Source organism: Bombus vancouverensis, chromosome 8 (genome assembly GCF_051014615.1).
Source record: "Bombus vancouverensis nearcticus chromosome 8, iyBomVanc1_principal, whole genome shotgun sequence".
NCBI classification, from domain to species: domain Eukaryota; kingdom Metazoa; phylum Arthropoda; class Insecta; order Hymenoptera; family Apidae; genus Bombus; species Bombus vancouverensis.
The window spans coordinates 8,343,065-8,363,234 of NC_134918.1; the positions used below are offsets into that span (position 1 = coordinate 8,343,065).

The 20,170-nt window shown below is 42.4% G+C and overlaps 1 protein-coding gene across 1 annotated transcript in view; it reads left to right on the forward strand.

Moving 5' to 3' along the window:
* Window positions 1–10,478: 10,478 nt before the first annotated feature.
* Window positions 10,479–20,170, forward strand: part of ci (transcriptional activator cubitus interruptus) — a 145,834-nt gene continuing 136,142 nt past the window's right edge. The window contains exon 1 of the mRNA XM_033344478.2: window positions 10,479–11,815. Coding sequence (XP_033200369.1) covers window positions 11,559–11,815 — 257 coding nt within the window. The 5' untranslated portion in view covers window positions 10,479–11,558. The remainder of the gene's footprint in view (window positions 11,816–20,170) is intronic.

A 20,170-nucleotide genomic window follows, 5' to 3' on the forward strand; every position in this document is an offset into this window, starting at 1 on the left:
ACTAAACCGTTCAATTGGTTATGGTCGAATAAATCGGTACTCTTGTGTTATTGCACCTTATACATATGCAAATTCTGGATAAATTTCGTAACCGTAAAAACAATATATTAAACAGCATACTATATACACTTTAATCGTACATTTTTAATCCTACGACATTTTGATTTCTGTTGGCTCGTATCGCTCGCGCGCTACGAATTTTCACTAGCCTCTAACAGGTTTCTTTCATCTTCGTATATTAATATTACATTATGTTCGTCATGCGATGCAGGTATACAAAATGCTGGCGAAAACTTAATTGCATCGACTCTAAATAATAATATCGTCTCTAAATCTTTTCACTAATTTTTCATCTATATGCGATCACCACTGTCGGTTGAAAAGTTCTTCAAGAAAAACCTTTGGCTTGGAAACAATCAGAGAAACAGAAACTTCCTTCACGCTCGTTTGTGGTCGACGCACGAATCTCTAATTTCGACGCGGTTTTTCGTCCGTGTCGGATATTCGGCGGAGGCGCAGCATGCGTTTCCACGTGGAGGAAGGTGGGGCCAGGGCCCCGAGGGTTTAATAACACCGTGGGCCCGAGAATAACTGAGCGAGACCGAGTCGGGAGGCCCCCTCTTGGCATATATATAGCAATTAGGCCGTGGAACGTCTCTATCCTGGACCGCGGCGGCCTTTCCAGCCATGATTAGAGGACATACGCGCGCGGTGGGGGCCCGCGCCACGTCCATCGCAAGATTAAGGCCTACTCCACACTGTTCACCCCCCTCGAACCTCTTTGGACCCGACTTCTACCGAGTTTTACGCGACTTTCGCATAATAATGACACGTCTCTTAATTTGGCTATGACTTAGTGCTAGAATTATTGACCATTAAAATGGATGAAAAGTATACTCGGTAATGCAAGTATACAAAGTGAATATTTATTTCTGTTATTCTAGGCCTAAGTTATAGTAGTATTACAACTTCATTAATTTATTAATCGTTTGGTAACAAAATATTCATTACTTTGCTCTCAATGAATAAAATAGATCGAATTAAGGCATTGCAATCTCTTAATCGGTAATTCTGTGGTGACGAGTGATATTCATTTCTAGCACGAGAATGATGTTGAATCGTATTATGTCTAAGTAGAAGTATAAAAAGATTAAAGTTTGACTAAAATATGAAAGTATAAGGTTTAGCTTTGACTCCATAGATCAGCAATTGTTTGACATCCTGTCGGTAAAGACCTAAGGAAAACGAGCGGTGTGAATAGAGTTTTAGGATTCTAGGCCAAAACGAGCGAGAAAAAGATGCTCGTGGACGGTCGTGGGCGAAATAAGGACGAGATTAGCGTTGCGGTCGGATTGCCGAGGATAGGACGTAAATAGGACCACGGTAATATCTTGGGACGGCCGACAAAGATGTTTGCGTCAGCCAGGAGAAGAAGGATACATAAATAAAAGACAGGTGGATTTTTCTGTCCACGGCCGAGATAATCCGTATCGACTAGAACGAATCCACCGATTTCTCGTGTTTCCACTTGACGCGTTGCCTTTTTAACCCGAACAGGAATTCCTCCGATCAAGATGGACGCTCTCCTTCGAACTTGTCCAACCTTATCCACCCAACGTTTCTCTCGTCTTCATCTTTACATTCTCAATACACGCCCATAATTCAACAGATCAACTTGACTTAACCTACTTCATTCTATTTCACTATTTTTTAATTAACGTAGCTTTATAGCGAAAACTTGACTAGTTCTTTAATCCAATAGGGATCAAGGAGGATCAAATGCATAAGGATTGCGAAGATGCGATGTTATTGATAGACATAAATGCAATAACTGAAGCGTATTGAAAATAACAGATATTTCGTAAAAATTCATTTCACAAATGAAGAATTCACACATATTTATCACAGAACTATAAATGTCTTTATTTCATCGATCCTCATAAAATTCCGGATTTAAAATAGAAGAAGCAATACTGACTAAAAGGTACCTATCAAGTTCTTTTTCTGAATCTTCTTTTACAACCATAATCAAATACAAAATAAAGACCAAATAAATATGAAAATTTCGTGATATAAATATACCGAAGAAAAATTGTAAATGAAACACGACGTTGGTCCTTAACGTGTCGACGAAGCTCGTAATAAATAATATGATATTCCCTTCATTAGGCGATGCAGTAATTCATGCAAGAATCAGTCACAAAAAGATGAGATTTTCGACAACGGAAGTTACACCGAACTTGCGAGGCAGAATTTCGTCAGGCATCATCGATAAACTTGTCGAACGGAGGAGCCAAAGTCTCTCGGGCCCTTGTGTTCGGGAGGTCTTCGCGTGGGGCGAGGCCACCATGTTTCTTCGGGTCTTTTCGAATCTCTTGTTTTCCTTGTCGCGCTCTTGACACCCTATTCGCTCCATCTTCATCTGCACCACGGCGTGCGAGCACCGGCCACCTTGGGGCGCCCCCGGGTGGCGAACGGACCAACCTGTCTGCCTCGCGCCACCTCTGGTCCAATCCTCTTGCCGTGCTTCCTCTCCCTTTCTGCCTTTTCTTCTTCTTCTTTTCTGCGAGGCACCTGACTTCGTCTTTCGCCATGGAAGACGAAGACTCGCATTCTCAGACGCAAAAATCGTTGGAAATTTTAGGAATTTTAACGAATCGGTTAGACTTCCTGAATTCTACTTTCATCTTCCGAAGTTTTACAAAAGTCAATTTTCATAAATAGCTCAATGGTCGAAGAGTCAAACTATCAAAGGGTGATTCATCATTATTGATTTTTGTTGTAAGAACATGTCAAGAAGGCAAACTTGTCCCCTTTGATGGATTTTAGATTATTTTTCAGGATTTTCTCGAATACTGAAAGTTTCAGATTGACAATGAGGTATTGATGTATTTTCTGGGAGGAGTCTTTGTACACTGCACCAAGAAATTTTTATGCTGAAGATATAGTACAGCATTCTAGAGGAGTAGAATTTAGAATTTTTCGGATATACTTGAAACTTGGTTAATTCGTACCTAACAGAGCCATAAGTTTGTCTTAATCCGTCCCGGATCAGAGGATCCGAATCAGATTTACAACGCGTGCAGGAACGTTGTACACAAATGCCGCACTCCAATTCCTCAGGTCGTATATTTTCCTTAGAAAATCGAGGCAGGTTGCCAGATAACGTATTCTTTAACGACGCTGAGTTATCGTAACGACCGTAAAAAGGAGAAACCCGAAAGTCACCGAGTTCTCGTTTTCCCACGGCTGAACGTGTCCAGGGGCTCGTAACGATCGAAAGAGGATCGTCGTTGCACCCTGTGTCTTGACTTCTCTTTAACAGCCTTCGTCGGATACCACGGAATGAAGTTAAACCGTAATTCGAGTCGGTTAGCCGTACAATTAGCCGAAAACCGAAGATTTCCATGTATCAAAGTATAATCATCGTATCGAGAAAGGAAATTTCGGCGCATCGATGAAAGTCCAGTCGAATGGCCAACCGCAGGTTGACCAGGCTCGTTTCGCAGGCCTCTGGACACAGTCGTTGCCGTCTACCGCTCACGAAATCCCAGGAAACGAGGAACAAATTATCTCGTCAGACGGACGCACACCGGTTTAAAGCGACGAGATCGTTCGTTGCGGCCAACTTTCCTGAGTGGAGGGGGTAACGGGGCCCGTTTCCCCTACCACGCGCCCGTCTCCAGTGGCATTAGTCCCATCACGTGACTACGCGCCCCACCATGCGTACCGACTCCCCACTACGACTCGCGTAAGGCCCCTTTCGATCCCCTCTTCCCTCGCTAACTAACTGACCCAGCGCCTAGCGCCCCGCGTGTCGGCACAGGCGGCTTCTTTCTTACCTGATGAGCGCGTACAGACGCACACGCACGTCTTCGAGAGGCCCGCCGTCACGCCAACGACGTGCAGAAGAGGATGATGAGGGCAGGGTAGAGGGAAGGATGACGGTTAATGAGCTAGAACCACGGGGGAGCTGCTCCAGGGCCCGGAGGCTCTCCTCCACCTTTCTGGGAAGTCACGAATTGCGGCCTGCTGCTCTCCTTCGCTCGCTCCTTCTCGCTGTTTCTCTTTTTACAAGCTTCATCCTCTTCTTTTCTTTCTTCTTCTCTATCACTCGCGAAGAGATCCTCGGGTTCCGTTTCTCGCGTGAAACCTTTGGCCGCTTTTATGAGCGTTCTGGACTACCGAGACCGAGACAACCACGGCTTTCCGGAGATGTACGAGCTGATGACGATGGCTCGTTGAGGGGGTCGAGGATCGAAGTGATTAACGATAATGAATTCCAGCCCAGCTCGTTTGTACTCGCGGGAACCCGAGTTGCACCGTGGCCAGAAGTTACGAAACGGTCTCTTCTATTTTTGCAATCACCCGGATGAAACGCAACCAGCCAACACAGCAGGAAGATTACGGTTTAGATGTTGATGTTACACGTTCATTTGAGCCAGACGATTTGAGTTTACGAGGAACGAGAATGTTTCTTTTAAGGGAGAAAAACTGTTCGATCTTCGCATGTACTTTTACACCAAGTATTTTGTTCAGTAATAAAGGAGGTAATTTATGATATCTCAAGTTCAGGAGAACAAACGTTCTGCGTAAAGAGTGTAGTCGCTCTGACGTGTCGTTTAGCGCCCAGAGTACTCGTAAATTTCTTCGCAGCGAATTTTTATGTTTCCTGCAGAACTTTTCTCCAGTGACAGACATAAAGGTCAATTACCTAACGTAGTGGAGACTTCGATAAGTATCCCAAAATTTTGTCCGATTTTGCAAATGTCTAGAACAGTAATAGAATTAAGCGTAGACATAAGCTACTCAGCTTGCCCACAGGGGGTTAAAACTGTTCTTTTTTTATAAAAGATGGAAGATAAAACACATCAAAGTTTTTCTTGTGTTCTCATCACACGCGACAGTGTTTTGAAAATATAGAATGAAATTTTCCAACATTCTGCAAATTTCCTGATACTTATGAACGGGGATGTACGATAAAACAGAACCCAAATGCCTGATGATTACCAAACCGATCATCCTGTTAAGAGCAACAACTTCATTTCCTCTCATTAGACATTCGTCATTATTATTCAGAGCCATAAAGCGGCCATACGAGTCGTGTTACTTCAAAGGGAACACCGGTAGAGGAATCAACGCATTGAGAAATCACTGTTCGCGCGACTCCAGGAACTTCCATCGGGGGCCCCTTCTTGGATGAGAAGCAACAGTGCCGAAAGATCAAAGCGGATCCGAAGAATAATCCTCGCGATGGTCCAGTGCCTGGATCGGAACAAAAGGAGATGGTGTACCAAGGGATTGACGAGGAGAAGAAGAGAGAAAAGGATGAAACGTAGGTTTGTTTGGTAGATGGAAAGAGATGAGAAAGCTATGGGGCAATAGTGGGGCCCACCTGACCAACAGGTACCTGGTAAGGCCCCCCATAAGGAGTCTCATCATTGACCCGGCCCACTCTCCCACCACCGAACAGTCAGGCTAAAGGGTTCCAGTCCTCCCTTTCTGCAGTCAGCACCCTAGCTAGGATGGCTCTCTGATCACCCGAGATCGTGGATAATGAGAATCTTTTTTTTTAACGTAATTTCGTCGTCTAATTAAGTCACTCTTGTCGAAGAGTTTATCGACGTGTATTTAATGGGGATCGTGTTTTGTAGCGACTGATTCTCAGAATCAATCATGCATTTACTCTATTTTTATCTTAGAAGTATTCAAAGATATAGCGTGTCCAGTTTGCCAGACGAATGGCATAATGACCAAAGAAAGTAAACTTTTTTGGGGAAATTGGTTTGAGATGGAAGGTTAAAAAAATTAAATTATTAATTGTTTATACTCAACTGTTTGGATATAGAAAATTGTTTTCCTTTACAATTTACCTAATATTTTTGAGATTTCGTGGGTCTTTAAATTTTTAACCAGTCAAGCAGATATCTTGAGATTTTTTTCTACGAAGCAACATTTTATTTCCTTCTTTCAATTCTAATCAATCTTTTGACAGTAGTATTACAGAGAATTGAAGAATTAAAAAAGAAAGAGTTATCTTAAAATTTTGGTGGTTCAGAAAACTTTTTAAAATACTGTACAAAGCTTCATCGAAGTGAAAGTTCTTTTTACAAACCTTTTACGTATCCATGGCATTAGCTTCAAATTAATACAGAAATTAGCATCGATTCAAAATTCTCTACCGATAGCGTATCCCATCGGGAATCAAAGAAACCCGAAAAAAGATAAAACCAAAATTCAACGCCACACTGGCGCCAAGTTCTCTCAATAACACACCCTTGAAATTATTCAGATTTCTGGTCACGCTCGAGTCTTCCTGTTACGTGACATCAGATCGATATTAGAATCCAGTTAAACGAAACATTTCCTAGATAGGCTGACTGTCGAGCGATCCGGCAAGAAGGCAGCGATTAGTCAAGCGAGGGATCGCTTGCTTATCCCTGTCCCGCGGTAAGAAAGATATCAATCAGAAGCTTTCACCGTCCTCGTCGATGTACCATGTTCTATCAATGACTCGACGATCGATGCCAACACCAAGGGATATCCTCTCGCCTGGTAAAAGCGTGTCTCGAGCTGGATAGCCGCTGACGTGGAATACTGGAAGCTCGCGCAAAAGGAGATCCAAGGATGAAAACGGAAGGAGGATGGCTGTTGGCGTCCGACGTAACGAGCGGCGTTGTTGCCAACTCACTCGTACACTTGGATAGAACATGTAACACGCGTTCTTTTTTGTTTACACTGCGTTACACGGCTACCGCATGAAGCGAGGCAACCGCTTTTTGCCATAGCTGCAACAGCGATTCACTCAAGGGGGATCGATTCGATCTGCTGGACAACCGCGACTCTACCATCCGCAGGGTTGTTCCAGCTATCGATGAGGATACGTGTTCTGGCGCGATCTACCGATTTGTACGAGTTCTAGTCGACTGTAGACGAGTTAACGTACCAGGAAATCGGAGGAATATGTCGGAGCATGTTGTTGGATAGGTTTCTTTGTGTGTTCTTTATCGGAGGATTGTAGACGCGTATGGAAAGGTTTGAGTCGATTGTGTAGTGTCTGTAGAATTGGTAGCCTTTCTGGAAATGATATACACATGTGTATATTTTTATACCTGGTGAAGTTGGTATAATATGAAAATGAAACGCAAAGAAATGGTTTACTGATTTCGTGAGAGTTACAGTTGTTATAAATGCGGTGATCAAACTGCGGATGTTTATGCAAATTTATATTTCTATCGACGTAACCGGTAAATGTACAAAAGCTTCTCAAGATGCTAAATCGTCTCAATATTTATCTCCGACTAAATCCAAATTTTGAACAATTTATTCCTCGAAAATTATCGATACACATGTGGATTAGTCTGTTTCTGGTGGAGCGAAATAACGAAAGCGAATTCTTGCAATCCGTTAAATATATTTTCGAATAAATAAATTAATTACAGACGAATTGTAAGTCAGCTGGTACAAATTTATGTCACGGAATAAATACCCGGTAAATACTTGGAGAAACTTTGTAGATCACTGCGATGTTTGTTTATACGTTAATACTCTTCGACTCTGTTCGATGAACTCTGAATGTGATTGCGTCTGTTTATTTATACTGGTCAGGGGACAACCGGAAAATTTGAACTCGACTTTCTGACGGTTGTATGTAGCGACGACATTGTTTTGCTCGGAGTTCATTACTCCTTACAATACTTGTGACCTAACAGTCTTGATACTCCGAAGCAAAACAAGAATAGGATTTGAATTGTCCTGCTCGCGTGCCGCTACACACATCAATTTCTATCAAAATTATCAATTATGAATTCGTCCCTGATATACCAAAATTCTACGAAAATTGCTGTTAATATTTGCTCCGAACATCACCTCAAACTCACGATTACCCAAAATTAACAACTTTAATCAACCTAACCATCTACCTTCGACAGAAGTCCGACAATCAACGAAACGGTTGAACCCTGTATAGAGTCATCAGAGAGAAGAGTTGCGAAGAACCTCATCCCCTTGACCAGTCGTCGCGTCGTAATTCTCTCGTTCAGATACATCTCTTCATCAGCGAGGACGCGTCACGTTCGCGTCTCCGGCAAACACCCGTGGTCTCTTATTATTTTGTTGATTTTGCCAGGACCTCACCCACCCAGAGCTGATCCCGTTCCAGGGACCTAATTATCCTGAAACGACCGGCCAATCAACGCACGAAAACGACAGCTCTTGCGCTCTCTTGCCACCGTGTCTCGTGTTCCTTCAACCGGGTGGATCGTTGGAAGACGAGCAACGCGTTTAGAGCGGCTCGTTTCGCTAAAATCCTCGCCGCCCTAATTGCGCCGCTCTCCCTGATGATGATACTGCTCGACGATGATGGCTTCCTCCGGGGGCTGCGTCACCGTCCAATGAAACGAAACAACCTGGTTCTACTCTAATGGCCGATTATAATGGAAACGGTTAATTTGAATGTCAAGGGATTGCGATCAAGCGTTTTTCTGCTCCTTGAAATTTACGATGGAAGGGATGGGTGTGACCTAGGAAAGAGGAACTCAAGTGGTACTGTGGGCCCTTGAGGTAGTTAGTCGAATAAAATTATGTTTGAGTATTTTGGTGTTGGTACGATGCATCGGGGGCGGTTTGAATGATTCAGCTTTCAGATCACTGAATGCTATTTACTTGGGTTTGTAGTTACTTTGAGAATATATCAAGGCAGTGGTGCTAAATTGTTATTCGCAATTGTTGTACAAGTATAACGTTGGAGTAGATTTGAATTATGTTACTATTAAAATAAATGAAACTAAAAACATGTGCGAAAATGTTGAACTTTCTCTAGGATAACAAACACAAATGGTCATCGAGTGTTTAGCTTCCGGTAGGTAAGAAGTTTCACAGGAACAGCCGGCTAAATATTTTTTCCTACCCTGGAAACGATCTTTTCCAGCGCGTGAATCCGAAAAGCGTGGAGAAATGAGACTAGCCGACGACACGAATTCTTTGGAACATAAACTGCCTACTGTCAACAGTGTGTGTCCTGTCTTTTCTCGCATTTTCGGCTGCGCCGGTTTCGTGTTTCCTCGAACTCGTTGCAAAGCACATGTGTAACAACCGGGTATCTTACGCATGGAAACTTCGTTTCTACGGCAAACGTCAATTTATGTTGCGTTAAATTGTGAGAAAGTGTATTATGAAGCAATCGAATGTTTAATTGCTCTCGTGAAGATACGTGTGCAATTTAATTAATTACATAGCAAATTGTAAATTGAATTTTGTTGACACATTAATGAGTAATAAAAGTAGCTCTCGATCGTGTGACTGTAGCTTGAAGTGGAGGCCGTAAAAGTGGATAAGACATGTGTAGTTCTTCGATATTAGTACTGTCTAGTAGCTAGATCATTGCATTGATAGAACACCTTTGGATTCTACAATAATCAATATTAAAAGATAGTGTATAATAGTGTATACTATATAGTGTATGTTCATATCTCTATTCGAAGCTTCTTGAACAATCTCTACCCCAAAATTTATCCAGCACTTCTTCTCATCCCGTTAATCAATCCTCAGGAACCAATCGCTTCATCTTCAATTAACCTCATCTATTTCTCTGTTCTTCTCGTACCATCTTTTTGTTATTCTCGTACCATCTTCTTGTTCTTCTCGTTCCAAATTTCGTTCAGCAACCCCTTTTCATTGCTTCTAATCAACCCTTGGAAGCCAACCGCTTTTACCACAATTAATCCTCCTTGTAACCCAAATTAACCCCACGCCACTTCTAAATCCACCCAGGGGACATGTCTTTATCCGCTAAAAAAGAAAAAAGGACTCATCCTTCGAAAACCCTTTCCGTCACTGAACGCAGAGGACACGGACCCCGCTAATCGTAGCCATCACCGTGGGCACGGGCCCTTCTATCCGTGCTCTGATGGATAGTCTCTCCCTCTGGAATAGTTTCGTGTTCCCCCGCGTGTCACCCACGCACTCTCTCCCTTCCCCTTGGATCTCCGCCTCGTACGCCTTCGCGGTCGAAGGGTACGGGAGGCTGGAGCGGAGAAAGAGCCCCGAGGTGGGAGTCAGGGACGGCTGGTGCTAGTTGAGTTGTCGAGCTGACACGCGTTCTCCGTCCTCCTCTGTCCGTCGACATCGCGGGCCTTCTTCCTTCGACCTTCGTCCCCACTAACTCCTTCCCCCGTTTCTCTTTCTCCACGAGATTCTTCCCACCATTCTCGTTCCGTGGATCTACTCGACCCCTTCGTCTCCCTCCCCCGTATTCGTGGACTCCGCCGTCTCGTTCCATCTTGCTCGTATCGCTCGTCCAACGCGGCCAGGGGCGTACGTCCTATCCTCTTTCTCGTTCTAACTTTGAATTTTCCCTCGTAGAACGTCTTCGTTCCGCTAAGAGTCCACCACCGTTCGTCCGTCGCTGCTCGTGCTGCCGCTGCTGTTGGTGGTGGTGGCGAAGCGTGATGGTGGTGGTAACGGTGGTGGTGGTGGTGGTGGAGCCTCAGTACCGCCATACCCGCCAAAGCACGAGCACCGTGACAGCCCGCACACACGCCTCGGCCCGCGGATTTTTGGGACTCTCGTCTAATCCCCGGGACTTGCCACTGGCTTTTCCGCGAACCTTCGGATTCGTGTACCGCGTGATCATCTCTCTTGCGCGTCTCGCAAAGAAACTTGGATTCCTTCTACTTACAAGGAAATTTTTTCCTATAGGTAGAAGAATCGTTTGGTAGTGGTTGTTGTTATTGTTGTCTCCATGTTTCGGGGTGAAAGACCGTGTGACGATTAGTGGAACAATCTGTACAGCGTGGTGTTGTTCGTCATGGTGTGACGCGAACGGACTGTTCCACGGTGACCGTGATTTTGGCACAGACGTTGGATAATCCGGTGATGGAGTTTCAGAGCTTCCTCCGCGCTTTCGGTTATTATTGACTCTTGGCAACTGATTAATCACACTGTTGGATCTTTCGAGTATAATAGTCTGCCGGATGATAACCGTGACGGATAGAATCTTCCTAGAGATAATAAGCGTCCTGTTACCTCGAACAAACTGGAAAAGACTCTTCTTGATCCTGACGATTCTGGGAACCCCATAGATCGCCTTGATTTGAAAATTCGCAATCATCCACTGATTCGTCGCTTAAGGAACAGCTCTGTATGAAACAAATACAAAAGCAATAATTTTCAAGGATTAATAAAACCATTTCCCACGAAGACGTCAGTCGACAGCCGACGGAAGGCTCTGTGCCACCTAACTCACCTCATTCTCATCGAACGACATGAAATAACATGAAATGCAATCCGTTTACTATCAGAAACCATTTGAATCTTTTTAAAATCAAATAATCAATTTGTTAATCGGAAAGACAGGTAAAGGAAGAGAGTCATTATCGAGATCGAAGAGCGAAAAAGTCTGTTGAGGATTGACGGACTATGCAATCGTGGATCGAGGGTGGTTCGCATCGTCGGGCACGGGGTGTCAGACAGGACGATCTTCCCTGATCCTGGACGAGCAGGCAGCGAAGACACCCTCTGTGGCGCGGCACTCGAGCCTCGAGAGCAGCGAGAACAAAATGCCGGAAAAGGAGGTCGCCTATCATCAGGAGGCGTTCTCCCTGTTACCGCCACCGCCGCCCCCGCATCACCCTCATTCAGCGTTCCATGCGGCGTTCCATCCGCATCCGCATCCGCCGCCGCCACCGTTTCATCCGCACCATGGACCGCCGCCTCCGCCTCATCCGGCCGCGGCGGCTGCCGCCGCATGGGAACATCACGCGGCTGCCGCCGCCGCTGCCGCCGCCGCAGCTTTCCATGCTCCACCGCCCCATCCGTAAGTTTCCATATTATCGTTAATACTGATGTCGCTTTTTACGGGGCAGTGAATAAGCCATAGATGTAAGACTCAAGGTCCTCATATTGAACTTAACACTTTTACGGCGAGTGTTCCACGTACACGACAGTTCAACGTATGCATGACGTTGGCTGTCATCGATCGTATTAGCGTACAAGACGCAAAATATGAAATTTACTGCAAAGCAAAACAGGTGTTTGCGGGAGATCGGAGAAGGATAGAGGTGTGCGGAAATGTTTGAAAAATATAAATTAAAACTTTTGTATAAAATATCGCGAGCTCGTCAATAACGAAATATATAGTTCAAAAGGGCCGACTGTAAGCGTGTTATGTTGTTACTGTACACAGTAGGGACGCACAATAACGCTGGAAATATCGTGTCATTAAAACGTGGCTGTGAATTTCGAGTTTATTAGGAAACATATATATATATATATATTTGTTGGTTATAAAAAAGTTATGAACTCTTACGTTTCTTAAAATCAAGAATTGAAAATAGGCTCTAAATGTAACAGGTTCTTTCAGAGCTTTTTTGTGAAATAAAGATGTATATTTACGGGAAGAAGAAAGTCAAAGAAGGAAAATTGATAGGATTGATTTTTGGGGGTAAATTGAAGTGAAGATAGGTCTCCTTTGAATTTGTGGTTCAATAGGGAAGGAAGTTGAAAGATGATCGATTTTCAGGAAGCAAGATACACGTTAGGGTAGTGTGAATGAGTAGGACGATAGCGAGAAAGAAAACTTTGGGGATGATTGATGGTCGAGGAATTGAATGATAAGTAACGAGGGTAACTAGAAATAGCTAAGTTTCAATTGTATGATGATGTCGAAAGAATTATAAAGATGGTTTTGTACCTCTTCTGTATGCATGTATAAATTTCAATGCTGCATTATAATTAATTTTCGTTCAATGAATACGTCTTTAGATGCCAAAAGCAAGAATGTCGCAGAAGTTGATTGGGAGCGAAGTTTAATGAGAGAAAGCAATTGTTAATGATGAGTATTTACTCAGGAGTAATATACCGATTGTTGACGCGTAAACTAATTGAGACATCAATCACTCTGCATTGTGTAAACGTACGTCCATAAAACTTCAATTATTCACTCATATCTTTGTGTCATGGAATGTCAATTATCGAAGTTATAGCTATGTGAATGATAATTTCGAAGTTCCATTGTATCAGCAAAGCGTCTCTATATAATATACTTAGTTTACAGATTTCCAATTGATACCAAATGTTTCGAATCATTCTCCTCCTGTCTTTTTGACAGAAACTTGATCAAACGAAAACACAATAACATTATACGAGTCAGTGTACTCTCTATACCGCAAACTAGAAAAATATTCCATCATCACCGCTAGTTCCATATAAAAGCATTATTTCAACCCCTAATTTGAAAATGCCATTTCGCCTAGGCACATCACGCTGTAAGTATAATCTCATAAAAAATATTGCGAAGATGGACGTGAAAATTGGAAAGATTTAAGCGCAAACTATACGTCGCACCTCAAATTTTTCGAATTGACACATTCGAGCAATCGAGTTTCCTCGTTCGAAAGGCAAGTGAGTTTCTCCACTGAAAAATTCGTAATTATCGCGTCGATGATAATTAAGAATTTCTCGTTAAACAAGGCATTATATGTCTCCCTGACCGAACGCAGCTATTGGTGCAATCAGACAGATAATTCTTAAACAGCGTAGCGTCTCGATCATCCTGGAAGAATAAACGATCACGTTTGCACGTCGAATGACTCATCCAGACCGACTCGACGCGATATTTAATTCAATTAGATTACATACGCGGCTACTTAGAATCCCGCGAAACGGCGCAAAACTCTGACGACGGAGATCCCGACGATTCGTCGGCGGAGAACGATCGTTGAATGAGAATCAACGAGCCGCGTGGTAATCCTCGCGTGTATCACCCTCAATCACGCTTATCTATCAACGCATCGCCTCCATTCACGGCTCTTAATTACCCCTAATGATTTCTGGCGAACGCGAGGTCATCCCTTAGCTTCTTTTCTACACGTTTCTTCTAAATCGCGATAACAGCTCATTTTTATATGGAGAAGAAAGATAAAAATAATTTGCAAAGATCACGACGAGATCCATTATGAAATTGCTACTTAACTTTAAGTCAGGGTATTTCACTATTACAGGCTTTTATGAAACTTTTATAACTTCTATTTTCACTTTTACGACGTAACAATTACACGTTTTATTTATAGGTAATAATTTGGTACGTTAGTTGGTTAATACTAGGTAATGAAATGTATCTGTTATTCGCGATAAATGAAACGGTTTTGTAAACCGTAAAAATCACGAATGCTTGCGTTGTAGGGTTAAAGTATAATGGTCGCCTATACAATGCAGGGATCACGTGCTACATTTTTAAGTACGGAGGCTGAGAAATTTTTGTCCTATTTTTCATGGAGATTCATATTTCGCTAAATCCTAGACAAAATGCATTTCTAAATAGAAATAGTCGTATGCGAACAAGAAAATTCCAATTCTTAAAATGATATCCCAGTCATATATATATCTACAATAATAAAAATATTCATAAAAACAAAAAAGGAAGATTTAGTAAATTGATACGTCTGACAATAGTTTGCAATTAGTTTAATATTCATAACTGTTATATGGGAGGGTTTATCGCGTTCTCTGAATATTTTTGCGGATTGTATAAATTCGCCGTTATAACGCATGATGTATTTAACGCGCGAGAAAGAGAGATACGAAGGGAAGGGATGAAACGGTGAACGGTTTGGCGTTGGTGAATCAGACGGGGAAAAGAGGGGGAGCTCCTTAACGTCTTAATCGAGTTAATTAAGGCGGTTTCGCACGTTTTCACGTTCCGCAAACACGACACGCTATTGCACGCAACGAGATTACCTCGGCGACTTGTTAAGGCTAGGCTAACGGGCTCGTGGAAACGCTCAGCCGACGAACCACGCCAGGGGATAATTGGACGTTTCTAAACGGCCTGCTTAACCCTTTTCACGGACGATACTCGAACGGAAGCGACAATCGTCATCGCCTCAACGGCACTTCCACGACTTTTCATTTAAATTCTTCGTCGATTTTGGAGAAATTGTTCAATTAATATCACTGATTTACTATATGGTTTGGGAAAGGGATACAATCCGGAAAAGTAGAACTGTTTAAAAGGATGGTTTGAAATAGAAATTGTTCAATCACTTAACGATGCGACAAATTGTTCTCTTGTCATCCAGATATTAGACTGGAATTTGGGACATCTTTGATGAAATATTGTATATGTGTATTGCTTGTTACAAAGAATGGGTTAAAATAGTTGTGTGAATCGTGACATTACTATCGTTAAGTAATATGATTTTATCCAGTAAAATAACGACACTTCTATCATGGCAGCTAGACCATGTCGGATTAAATACTTCCATAATAAAAAAATAGTTCATTTTTGAAGACAAGCGGTAGAATCTTTTAAGAAAAGTCGTAGCATAAATTGAAACGATGTATCGTGTATATCAACAATAGAAGCTTTCGTATAAAATAGGCTACAAGGGTAAGAAATTTCTTTAAAGCAAAGAGACATAGTTGATCCAAAAATTAATTCAAAGAATGTGGCAGAGTGAAAATTTTACATACGTAATTGTTGAAAAGAAGAATTTCGAATTCTGCTACTTTTATGCATAATTTGGACATTAGTGTATGAGCATCGTTTGTCCATCCAAAAATTTTATAGCACGAGTCTCACGTGCCAATTATCTTGGCAGGGCAAATATAGGCAGGACATATAGGGAAAAAGGTACAAGCAGAAAAGGAAAAACAACTTCCCTCTCCCGTTTGTAATTACTTTCGATCGTAAGATCGAGCGAGCAAGTAGCAGGTGTTTGATATTAGCCAATTGGCCAGCCAGCGTCAGTTCAATTAAGCGTTTAATTACACCAGCCAGTCAGATCGTTACCACCCCTTCGATCATCCGTGAAATTCTTCCTGTTCGATGTATCCGACGATCCTTAACGACGTCCTCCCTTCTCGATCATTTCATCATCGTGATACCTAGTCCAGTATTATTCCTGACGATTTTTATTTCCCCCTTGGGTATATTCCTCTTTCTTTTTCGTCTTGAAACGTTATTTTCCAGCATGCACTTTATCATTCCATAGATTTTTATTGTTTGAGGATAGAGGCGGATATTTGGAACTTAATTATTTCAAAATACATTCGAAGAACATAATTCATTTCACAGTTAATTTTCAATTATTACGAACATCAACACAATTGCTAATTTTACAAATCTCGTATAAAATGTCAAGCATTCGCGCTTGGTCGACAAAAAGCGGCAAAAGATTCACAATTCATCCTTTAAATCCCATTTTATTTCTCCTCCAACGCGTTTCCATTTCGTCTCACAGTCGTAAATAGTGTTGCTCCATTCTTGTTCCGCTATAAATTCATCGATCGGACGCGCGAGGTTCGAAAGATGCGTCGCCGCTAGGCGGTGATTTTGAATCGTGGGGAGAAACGTGTCGGAAACGAATGCATCCGCTGGACATTTAGGACGCTGCTTCGTCACGGGAAGTGAAATGGACGATATCGTGGATGGTGGCAGGGGGTAAAACACACGCCGATGGCAAAAATACATCCGCGTCTCGCGTATCCTCGTAAAGAGACAAAAATATCCGACGAACAGGCCGAAGGGAGCACGCCTGAACGACGCGCGCTGTGAATTTCACGCTGGCCGTCGCTGCTCGATCCTTTCGATCGCGTTTCCAGTCGCCTCTCACGCGATCTTCTTCATCTTGTGTCGTGTTATAAGACGTTTCTTTTCCACGATAAGATTTGGCGAGATTAAATGTACTGACGTGTAATTATGACATTGGAAACTCATCCTCCAAATAAACATTAAGAACGTACACTAGCCGGAATCGTCCAAAGTTTAGAGATCTTTTCATATGTAATTGCAAAGTGAACAGTTCGGATCAGCAGCTGTAATTACAATTTTCTTGCAGCGGAAGTGTTAGAAAGTGACGAAGTTATTCATTATATTTGGAACGTTTGAAGTAGGAAATACTCTTTGATCCATAAACTAGTATCTGTTATCTAAAATGTCGTCCTGGGATTTACCAAACATTTGAATAATTCCATAAATGATGGCAGTATGAAGAAAAAATGTTTTTACTGACAAAGCAAATAAATTGTAACTGTCCAAAGTCCTGCGCCGTATGGCAAAATACGTATTACATGAAATATTTTTTCAAACTGCGAAGAAATCGATATGACTGTATATTCATCCCTGTATCCTGTCAGGAGTTTGAATTTTGACAGATCGTTTTAGACGTGAACTCAATTCTGTAAGACAATCAGTGCAGCGTACTTCTCTTAGTACGCACAACAATTTTTGTACGTACGTTTCTCTAAATAAAAAGATCCAATATGAATTCCTCCTGCGGATAGGAACTCCTCTACTTAAACAGGAAGTCGTACGTGGCTCTTGAAGCAAGAAACAATCCGTACTTTGCTCAGTTTCCCTTTAATTTAACGAAGATTCATCTTGGAACACGACAGGCCAATGATATTTGCATTTTCCGGCACAATCACGCCGTTACTCATTACCCACGGCTCGTTGCTCGTTGACAGCGTTCGAGGATCGGCCAGACACTTCCTGGCCAGCGGTGAATGCGATCCAAGTGCACTTGCCGATTGCAAATGCAAACGGTTGTCGTTTTCTCTGGCGAACGCGTCCCGCGTGTAACACTCGTCTAGGCTGTCCGCGAATACATTACGCCGTTTGTACGCGCTGTAATCTCTATGATTCAAGACCTTTCGTCGCGAGAAAAATAGAAGAGCGTTCGGTGCTAGTCGGGATAATTCGTTGTTGGTTAAAAAGAATCCACTCGAGGCGAGGTTTCAATCTTTGTAAACTATGTTGAAGATGTTCGGTGATTTCCTATGCTTCTTATATTTTGTCTCTGAACACTCTCTGGTGATTTAGAACGGTAAAGAAATTACATATTAACATAAACGATTCAGTTGGTCTATGAATAAACATATTTAGCTAGGGTGTGTTAAAATTGCTCGCTATGAAAAACTCCTCTGACAGGATACTTGAAGTTTTTCTCGAACGAAGTACAGAAATAAGTTATCTCGCTAAGATATCGAATTTAATTTTTCTGCCAAGCACCTGTACAGTTTCAATAGCCGCAAAAAGAAAGAAACATTTAAAACTCGTTATACTAATAAATTTTCAAGTTCCACTCACAAATTCGCAACAGGAAAATGTACCTGCAGCTATTACTGAAAAAACGAAACAGCCTCCAAAAGCCATAAACACCGCGAAACTCCATTCCGCGTACCATCTTATATCTATGCTGTCCAAGCAGGCTTCTTAAAGCGTCAGAATACATAACGTTTGTATTTTTGTATCCGCAAGCAAAGAGACTGCGACAATAATTCGAGCATCGACACCGGGGTCCCTTGTTCCCTCGTTCGTCGCAATTTCTTCGTCCAGCTACGTTTCCAGCTTTCGTCCGACGAAATAAAACAGAAAGAAGGAACACGAAGAGGAGGCAGAAGAAACGGAGAGGATCCCGAATCGATTGCCTTATCTGCGCGAGCATGGAAGCTCCAGATTCCCCGAGGAAGTCGAGCAGCGAGCGGCCGTAACGTCAGGTAAATCGAGGTACCTGGTCGTCCTTAGGCGTATTTTTTATCGCGATCGGGGTCCGGGCCCCACGCACAGCTCGTGGGAGGAAAATCTGGTCCCCGGAGCGAACAATGAACGCTCGCGTCCCGTTTATGAATCTGTCGGTCGCGTGGGCACGCGGCATATCCCATTGACAGGGTATACGGGGAAAGCAAATCCGTGGAACGCGCGAAACATGCGGGCTGTCGCGTGAACCAGAGTCGAGACTAGCTACCAATTGAGCGGCTCTTGAGAGAAGGATCTTCCAGAGGGAAGAATCTCAACTGTTATAATAATTTGCCAATTATGTCCTCGGACAAATTGCAGAGAAGTACATATGTAGAAAAGAAGAAAGGGGGAAGTTTATTGGTTAGAAGGTTCCTTTTTTAGGGGTGGTTTTAGAAACAGATAATATTATTATATACACTTTTGAGAATTGATCTTATTCCGCGTTTTATTTTCGTAAGATCGTATTATTGCAATGATATTTGAAACATATCTTTGAATGCTGAAACACAATCAGTCACTTGTTTGACTGATCGTTCCCTAGTTTTTGTACCGGTGGAAAAATTGCTGTGCAATTTTATTAAAATGTAAAATTCTTCGATAATCCTAGCAAGCAAAAAGAAACAACTTCCTAGGAGTTACGCTCTCTGATAGAAGTAAAATCATATTTCGACGCTCCTTAAAAGTAGATCGAGTTAGGCTTACGTATCATTAATAACGTGTATTGCCACTTGCTCTAAACGAACTGCAAGCCGAATAGAAAGCTCAACGTAGATCGTATAAAATCCATGCAACGCTAAATTAACGATGGACGTATATATTAATGGCGGACATTAAATAAGTTGGGTGTTCTAAACAGCTACCTAGCTCCTCCAAATTAAGAACTCGAGTTCGTCGTGCTAAATCTTTCTTCATCTCTTCGCTTAGTCTAGCGTATCGAAGAGACCGTTGCATCGAATCCATTTCTCAAATATCTTAACAGCAATCCTTGAAGCGTGCATTCTTCAAATGTGCAAGCGGAGATAAAACGTATCGTGCACACAGTTTATAAACATAAACGATGTCATGAAACAATTATGAAATCACGAGACGATTTAATTTATCGTATATATTGTATACATTTGTGGTTTCGTCTGCCGGCCGTTCCATCCACGTTGTCATCGAGATCGTTCTGGAACTCGATTGTTTCGATCAAGCGACCGTCTTCCAAGAAGCGAGAGATACGATTATGTCGTTTGCCGAGTTCGATCCGTTCGCGGCCACAGATAGCGATTCCCGGACGCTGCAAGTGATGTCATCCTCTTTGGGTTCGATTCTACACGCCCCTGATTGAAGTAGCTCGAGAGTTGGTGTGTTGAGACTGGAGGAATCGAAGTATAGTGGAACCATCTCGAAGATAGAAAGTTCAGTTCCATATTCGTTCAACTCGTTTGCAATATCTCCAACAATCGTTAAAATATTCCTCATTTCTTTACCACTAAATTACCAAATTGGATTGGACATTCTACTTCATTCGACTCTTGTCAATTATATGTTTTAGATTATAGCTTAACTTTCAGTTTGTGTCGTAACGTCATTGCTCGCCACGCCAGATTAGATTAGGATATTTAATTTAATTTATGTTGTACACTTATACATCGGCGACAAAATCCA